This window comes from Haplochromis burtoni, unplaced genomic scaffold, assembly GCF_018398535.1.
Source record: "Haplochromis burtoni strain Fernald_Lab_line unplaced genomic scaffold, NCSU_Asbu1 Contig_251, whole genome shotgun sequence".
Taxonomy (NCBI): domain Eukaryota; kingdom Metazoa; phylum Chordata; class Actinopteri; order Cichliformes; family Cichlidae; genus Haplochromis; species Haplochromis burtoni.
The window spans coordinates 112,871-121,597 of record NW_024582612.1 but is presented as its reverse complement, the minus strand read 5'-3'; the positions used below and the strand labels follow the sequence as shown (position 1 = coordinate 121,597).

Below are 8,727 nucleotides of genomic sequence, written 5' to 3'. Positions count from 1 at the left end.
CACACACACACACACACCCCACAGCAAAACAAGACATGCACAGAATTTATGCAAAGAAACTAAAGTGTAACATTTATACACAGTATTCTACTAAATGTCATTTAATGTTTCTTTGGTGTATCTGCAAATGCACTAAACTATTATCTGTAGTTTTCTTATGGGAGAGTTTGCTGTAGCATATCTATTCATATTATCTCCAAGTCTGACGTTTTAAAGAATAAGAATGGCCTGCCTAGCAATATAAAGCGACTGTTGTTGTAATTTGGCGCTTCATGAATAAAACTGAATTGAATCTGACCTTTGTTTTAATCTCTTTTTGCTTTACCAGTTCTATGCAGACACATAGTATGCGCTAGCATAACTAGTATATCTGTGAAGGTTCTCAGTCATCCAGGTCGTCGTAGTCTTTGGAGCTCCTTAAACCATAACTAGTACATTTATTAAGAATGAGTATTTTTAGGAATGAAAGCTGCATCCTTCAACAGTCACATGTAATTCTCAGTATTTTTTCATAATGCTGTGGGTTCATTTCAGCACTTTGTGTCTGCACATTTGTTAAACAGTAGGAAATTACCCAATCCTAAGTATATTAGTACACACAGTCATTGTTTATATAAAATCCAATATCTTAACACTGGCTAACATCACCACAATTGCGTAGTACTGAGCCCTTTTAAAAACAAAGTTTGAGCTTCATGATTTACATTATTTGTCGCAAATTAAAACTGCAGTGCTTTTTTTTGATGTGGCTATTTGAAGTAGCAACACTGAATCCAAAAATAGTTCTTTAACAGTGAATCTTCAAGCAAAGGCACCGCCTTCTCTTTCCTCTTCTCCATCTGACATGTTTCTGTTGGTGCTGAGCACGATGGTAGGAAATGCTCAGGTACTGGCCATCAGGTATACGCTATTTTCACGAGGCATTGTGGGATACTTTGATGGCATCATGAAGAGAAATCTATCTTAAAATGGTTACGAATGCTTACAATATGATCCACAAGCATAAACTGAGACTTACAAATGTGTGCAGTGATTTGTGTGTAACTTTTGTGGACTCACTAATGCGCAAGACACAAATATGAAGCACGTGAAACTATTTTACAAATGTGTTTAAACCAAATCTGAATAAATACTGATTATTTTTCCACAACTTACTACGTTCAGCTCCTGTGTGGTCACATTGCTTTGTGTCTGTATGTGGAGCCGCATTTGTGAGTCTGCACAAGTCCCACAGAAATCGCTGATTTGTAAATCTTAGTTCACGCTTGTGGATCATATCACAACTTCGTAACACTTTCAAGGGTAACTTCTCTCCGTACTCCAGACAGCAAATGAGAAATTTACTGTACAGTCCAATATCCAGCAAGTAGTGAATGATTTTAGCCATAGCCCTAATTTTGATTTGAGTATTGCAGAACAACAGAAGTCCAAAATATTAAGATCATCATTTTGAGAACAGGAGTCCAAATTTCCACTGGCGTGACTTAAACAGTGATATATGGTGAATGGTGCTTTCTACCTCACTGCAAAATACATAGCTACAAGATTTATGAGCCTCTGTCATCTCTGAGGAAAAATAGGAAACAAAGCGAGCTTTAAGTAAAAATCTTAAATTGTTGAAAGCTGCCATTAAAATGTTGTTGAAAATGTTGTAACTCTAAGACAATATTACTGAAAACGTTTCAGTACACATTGCTCTTTGTCATGCGGCAAAAGTCACGCTGTGTTTTATACGCAGCAAAAATGTATAAAAGGAAATGCAAGTCTAGTTTGATTCTTCCTTTAAATTCAGAATTGTGCCTTCAGCAGTGCATCATCTTTATGATGTTATAATATAAAATCAGGCCTCTGTAAAAACCACCGCTTCTCGACAACTCAACGTTTGGCCAATACTACAAATTTATCCTTCCTAGATTCTGAGCAGAAGCTGGTCCAGTTGATGCTCCAGTTTTTCAGCTATTTAACGACTAATGACCAACAGGACCAGACATTTCTCAAACACACTGCTGATATTTCAAATATTGGCTGCTGACCTGCTGACAATCAGGTTAGTTACATGATAAGAGCTACTGGCTTTTCTAAAAGAGTTAAAAAATCTAATAGTTTGCCATTATATATTACAGCTAGAATGCACCTTCTTCTTCCTACTTTACAATGTCAATAGCACAGTGGCAAGGAATAAACAAACTATATTAAAAAGTGACGCCAAAAACTCCTCCGCGTTCTCTCGAGTTTAACCCGTGCAAACACTTGATGTAATTCCAAATGTCCACAACTATAGTTTCAATGAAATTCAGGGTTCTTTTCCTATTTTGACTTTTGCATCTTGCTGGAATCGGACGGCTGGTAACAGTAAGCCGTTAAAATGACTACCTCCTATTTCTAACTATATACAAGTAGCTCAGTCTCTGGGAAATTTTGTATATGATACACTCCGGTTGTCCTCTGAGGTGCCAGTTTTATAAATATAAATAACCTATCCAATAAACCAGATTGAAAAGGCCAAAAGCAGTAGGAAAGAATATTCGTGAATAAGAATCGATCTTGGAAACTCGCACGTGCATCCTGTTTTCACGCCAGGCACCTGAACGGCAGTCGTCAAAGCAGCAGAAGAAGCTGGCACAGTCTTTTCCATCTAAACACTCATAAGCGTAATCATCCTCCCCATGATAGGGTACAATGTTATTCATCTGCAACAGCGACGGGCCAGGCCGGATGTTCACCATGCTTGATGCTTTCTGCTGTAGAGGGAACACACACAGTCATTTCCCCGTGTTAGTACTTGATGCTGTGGCTCTTTAATGAAGAAGGGATCAAATAAAAATCTGGTACCTGTGTGTTGCTGGCTTTAGACTTCTTTGTCTGCCTGTTGCTGGTGAAATAGTGAAGAGTGCCATACTCCATCAGAGCAGCAAAGGTGAAGATGAAGCAGACAGAGACAAAAAGGTCCATGGCGGTGATGTAGGAAACCTTTGGCAGGGACTTCCTGGAGATGGTACTGAGAGTCGTCATGGTAAGCACTGTGGTGATGCCTAAAAGGATTGAGACGAATTTAGTGGTAGAATATCAGTCCTACAAATATTCATAAACACATAAACACAAGGTGGTTTCAATGTTGGACTTGTTTTTAGCTTGACTTGAATAGAAGGATAGCAGTAGTATAAGCAGCAGCACCTCGTAAGACTTAAAGACATAAAGGAAACTTCTAGGTTGCAGAACAGACAAGTAATATTTTTAATGTGTATGGCAACATCAGCCTTTACTTGGACATTGTTTCCTAACTTTGTCCAAAGTAAAACATAACAAATATTCATTTATTTGGTTAAATTACTTTTCGTTAGTCATCTAAATTATGACAGGATAAAGAAAAGGAAAAATAAAAACACATATATGTTATTCACCTAACTTATATGTAATAGCTGAGTGTTCAGTCACTATTGTGTCCTTTTACTACCGGTATATCACTGTGAATGCTCCTGCTCATGAGCACATGGCACACATGATAAGAGACAGGGGAAGTGAAATAATATGAACTGAGTTTACCACAATGCTTCCAAAGTTTCTAAAGAATTAGCATAGCAAGAGTGGAAGCATACAAGACAGAAAGCTGATTCTGTTCAACATGAAGCAGCATTTTCAGTGTTTCCATCATGCATTCAACGACTTCTTTAGTCTCGGCTGACTGCAGGTAAATTTGCATAATTACCAAACTGGCACCAGTGACTAACACGTGACTAACACGGGCCATGAGGTCAGTTTCATGATCCTTAATATACAAATTGCCGTAACCATTGCCATAACCTCATTATATAGAAATATTTCAAAGATTAAAGGATATTACAGTAATTTACAGACACATTTGATTTTATCTGTGCCTGAATTAAATGATCAAACCTAGAGATGTTCGTGCTGGGACGGCGTCCTTGTTAATCCAGAAGGAGACCCAGGATAAAACCACAATCATGCTGCAGGGGATGTAGGTCTGGATGGTGAAGTAACCCATTCTCCGACTCAGGTCAAAAAAGATTGTCATGATGACATATTCCCCTGAAAGTTTAATAAATGAAGGGCAAAAGCAAATTCACGTGATAATGTTGACTCTCTGCTTTCGCAAAACAACGACAGCTTGTAGCATAAGATTAAAGTCAACTTTGATACTATGATAGTGAACTTGGTTACAGTCTCTAACCTGATTGCGTGTGTGCGACATCAGAGGTGTTCCTCAACCCCACAAAGGCAAACTGGTAGAGTCTCCAGTACCGCTGGTCCGCCACCTCTACTGCTCGTCTCTGCCACCGATACATGATCTCGTTTTTAGGATAACCATCTACAGCCCAAACATAAGCATAACTGTAAATAACTGTGTTTTTGACAAGAAGCTCCACCTGAGGTGTGTATTAAAAAAAAGGAAAATTCTTTATACATTCATCTGACTTCTATAATGTTTACATGTTCGAAGGTTTAAATGATTCAAAATGCATATTTAAGGATGTCGTTCTAATACTTCTAAGGTTATGGGTTACATGTTAACAAAGCTTAAGAAAGACCTATGTTTAGGAAATACAATGGCTCCGATTAAGATAAAAGCAAATATCAACTTTTATTTGCATTGACATGCTCAGACTTCATTAACATTGTCACAACAAGATAAACAAAAAAAGTATGAAAAGCTGTTTTTACACCAAATGTCTGTAATGCGTTTGTCCTTCTTCTAGCATGGAAGAAGCGAAACTACGAAGAAGATTGAGACAATAAGAGATGAGCAGCCAAAGCACAATGCAAGTGACAAATGAAGGATGAAACGGACAACGTGACAGCACAGAAAAAAGTGCATAATTCATTAAGTCTGTCCAAGACATGGGACTGTGTGGCTTCCTCTCTCTCCTGGTGAAGTAGATGATAGATTGGCACAAGCTTAAAGTAGCCAGCCTCAAGCAGATGGGGCAGTGGGCAAGGAGAGGGCGAATAAAGGCTTAGTCGGTATGATTTTCTGATAAATTACAGAAACTGCAGTTGAGATGACAGACTCAGCAATGAGAGGGGAATATGTTTGACCACCTACAGCTTGAAAACTCCAGTGGACACGAGTGCTCATCCATTGGAAAGTTATGCAGCTTAAGGTAACACTCCGCATTTATAGTCAACCTGACAGAAACAGAATTATGTCAGAAAAATAATAATATATGTCGGAATTGTTTTTCCCTGCCTAATAGTATTACAGTCACCGTATGTCTTGTCTTTATTTAAGAGCGTGAATACATAAAAAACTATCAGACTTTGACAAATTGGATTCACTTAAAAGAGAACTACATGACAAAAAGCAGATGTACACACTAAAGCTGCACAAATGACAAATACTTTCAAAGACGTTAGCAAACTGGCTACAAAACTGTCCTACCTTAATGTGTACATGACTCTCCCATTGCTCCACAACCTAAGGAGGCGGTTGGGAGTAGTGATCCAGTGGGCATTTGATTTTCGGGAATTCCTGAAGAATGTGTCAGGAATCCATATTTTGCCTACCATGTTACTGTTGAGCATGAGCAGCTTCATTGAGCTATTGAACTTCAGGCGGCTGTCATACCATGTCTGGGCAAAGAAGATGTCAATTGTGTATTCCTGCAACAGATTTTGGAAATCATGCAAACAAACCAGAACAATTTTTAAACAGTTACTAGAAGAATTTGCTTTTGCCACCTCTATAATGTGTTGCATATTTGACTCAGATGTTCTCTTATCACTTCTCTTTTTTCACTGAGATGTTATAAAAATGACAAAAGTTTGTTCAAATGCCTGTGAGTGACTTTGATGACACGTTGACCATAGAGAGTGAAATCAAATGATCAACATTCATTAAATAAGTGTTAAAATTGCTAAATAATTAAATCAATTACAACCTTAAATATTGAGATTTCCCCTTAATAAATTGTTGGCACTGTGAACCACATTTCACTTTATTTAAACAGAGTTTTCAACAAGGAGGACTCTTCCTCAGTGGGTTGAAGTTGAAAGCCATGGAAAAACTAATACTGTTAGGGGACTTCTTTGAAAGAGCATTCAAACTGTAGCATGAATACAAGTTGTCCAGATACTGTTCAGGTTTGTAAAGACATTCAATAACCCTGGATAAAGAATCTAGAGATATGTTGAGAGGCAGGCTTACCATGTTGATAGGGTCCACTGGTCCAATGCTGTTGACATACACAGCTGTTTCAATCACTGTGGGCCTCACTGAAACACAACAGAGAGATATACTGCACATCACTGATTTGGAGGTGGGGGTGAAGTTATGTTTACTGAAAGCGTGGTCAGAATTGCAGAAATGATGGAAAATTATTTGACCTTTTCTAAGATGTGTCTTAATTTAACTCTAAACAGCAACTCTCGTGTTTGCATAAGATGGAAGATGAAAGATTCAATTCAATTTTATTTATATAGCACCAAATCACAACAACAGTGGCCTCAAGGCGCTTTATATTGTATAGAATAATACAATAATACTATTATTCCAAAATTGCCCTGAAGATCAACTCTGCACAACCTGACAGTGGAAGAGAGAAGCCAAAGGGGAGCTGATACTCACGACAGCACACAAGTTCATATGCTGAGCGACACTATTTGGCGAACTATATTCTTCACAGACTTTACTTAGTAACAGTAATGAGGTGACTCGTTACTGAACTTTAATTAAAAAATAAAGAAAAAAATATGTTTTTGTCATCAGTACAGTATGCAAATATTTATTATTAAATCTGAATTTGTAAGAGTCTATCTAAATACTTGTGGAAGCATGCAGTGCAGACTTAATCACTCTATAATTGTCATGGTTCTGGGTCTTGGATCCAGTGTTTCTGGACATTACTGCTTATTAAGAATATTCTATGTGATTCTGAGGTTCATGGCCTTCGGTTCTTAGTAATCTTAGAGTTCTTCCTCAGTCCTGTGTTTAGTCAGCCTTGTCTTCATGTTGTTTATCTCCTGTCTCCGTGTTTGATGTTCCCTTTCTGTCTTCTCAGTCAGTCATGTCTGTCTTTCCCCCCGCCTCTCACTGTCCTGCCTGTGTCTTAGTCTTTGTTTATCGTACTTCCTGTTTTATTTTGACAGTCTCTTGTCCTGTGTACACTGTATCCTGTTTTCTTCCCCCTGTCCTGTTGGTCTGTATCAACCCCAGCTCTGTTTGCACCTGTTGCCTCCTCTCATTATCCTGTGTGTATTTAAGTCCTCAGTCTCCTTCTGCTCGTTGTCATGTCGCCCTGTTTGTCGTGTGTTCCCATGTCTCCTGTGAACGCTGTATTTCCCCTCATAACCTCTGAGCCTCCTAGTTCTCTGTCACTAGTTCTCTAGTTTTTTGGTTGTTTCTGTTAGTCTTTTAGTCTTTTTGTTTGTAGTATGGTGTTAGAGCAAATAAAGTTGCCTTCTTTAGTTACTCCCTTTGTTTCTAAGTGCATTTGGGTCCAAGCTCTGCCTGCCACACAGTATCACATGACTTAATGTTGTAATATCTTTATCATACAATGAAAAGTCCCTTAAGATAACTATAATTGTGAATTTAGGTCAGCGAAATTGAAGTGATGTACCTCCAATGTCAGGCCGTAGTTTGTTGTCATAACCTTGCAGCAGTTTATTAAGGATCAGCGTTACATCGCTCTCATAGACCTTTGGTGATAACACCCAGGTCTTATTTATGGGTACATCTTCATAGTCCTCTTCGTCCTGTTTACTGGGTCCAATAGCTGAACTGTGGAAGAGAAAACATTGTAAAAATCAAACACACACACACACACATATACTACCAGCAAAACATTTGGACACACCTTCTCCTTTATTGGTTGGTTCCTTATTTTTACCACTGTAGGTACACACTGAGGACATTAAATATATGACACAAGATATAAGGAATGATGCAGCAAAGAAAAATGGATAAAAATGTCTTATATTTCAGATTCCTGTAAGCAGCCGCCCTTTGCTTTGTTGACAGCACTGCCAACCCTCAGCCTCTCAGTGAGCTTCGTGATGTCGTCACCTGAGATGGTTTCCTTTCACAGGTGTGCCTGTCAGGGTTTGTTTGTGGAAGGCTTTGCCTCCCATTCTACTTTTAACCCTAAGAAGCACAAGTAAGTCTGCAGTCTGGCAGCAAAATGCTCAATTGGGCTGTACTATCAGGTCCTCAAGATAAGATGGGGCCTGATAATTCAATACCTTGTATGTGAGGAGCAGGATTTTAAATTTTATTCTGGATTTAATGTAGTATATTATAGGAGTATGGGAAAAATCTGCTCTCTCTTTCTAGTCCCTGTCAGGACTCTTGCTGCAGCATTTTGGATCAGCTGAAGGCTTTTCAGGGAGTTTTTAGGACTTCCTGATAATAATGAATTACAGTCGTCCAGCCTGGAAGTAATAAATCCATGAATAAATCCCCAGCAAACGGTATGGGGACTGTAATTAATTTTAGATCACTTTAATAGTTAATTGCATACTGAGCACTCAGAATAAAATAAGTACAAAAGTTGTTGAGAGTTGTTTGTGCAGACTTAGTGGAAGGCCAAGTGTAGGAACTTAGTACGTAGCCTGAAGCAGATGACTCGTAAGCTGGAGAGGAAATGGCGTGTCACAAATTTAGAGGATCATCATTTAGCCTGGAGAAATAGTTTGCTGCTTTATAAGAAAGCCCTCCACAAAGCCAGAACATCTTACTATTCATCACTGATTGAAGAAAATAAGAACAAC

At 38.5% G+C, this 8,727-nt stretch overlaps 1 protein-coding gene across 2 annotated transcripts in view; it reads right to left on the bottom strand.

Annotated features, from left to right (window-relative positions):
* Window positions 1–6: 6 nt before the first annotated feature.
* gabrg1 (gamma-aminobutyric acid type A receptor subunit gamma1) overlaps window positions 7–8,727 on the bottom strand; it is a 13,430-nt gene continuing 4,709 nt past the window's right edge. The window contains exons 2-9 of one of the 2 annotated variants that reach the window (XM_005938677.2): window positions 7,578–7,738; window positions 6,164–6,231; window positions 5,399–5,619; window positions 5,063–5,145; window positions 4,190–4,327; window positions 3,895–4,047; window positions 2,833–3,032; window positions 7–2,738 (exon numbers count right to left, since the gene is read on the bottom strand). In XM_005938677.2, coding sequence (XP_005938739.1) covers window positions 2,460–2,738; window positions 2,833–3,032; window positions 3,895–4,047; window positions 4,190–4,327; window positions 5,063–5,145; window positions 5,399–5,619; window positions 6,164–6,231; window positions 7,578–7,738 — 1,303 coding nt within the window. In that variant the 3' untranslated portion in view covers window positions 7–2,459. Of the gene's footprint in view, window positions 2,742–2,832; window positions 3,033–3,894; window positions 4,048–4,189; window positions 4,328–5,062; window positions 5,146–5,398; window positions 5,620–6,163; window positions 6,232–7,577; window positions 7,739–8,727 lie in introns of both variants that reach the window. The other variant, XM_005938676.3, reaches the window with a different exon arrangement.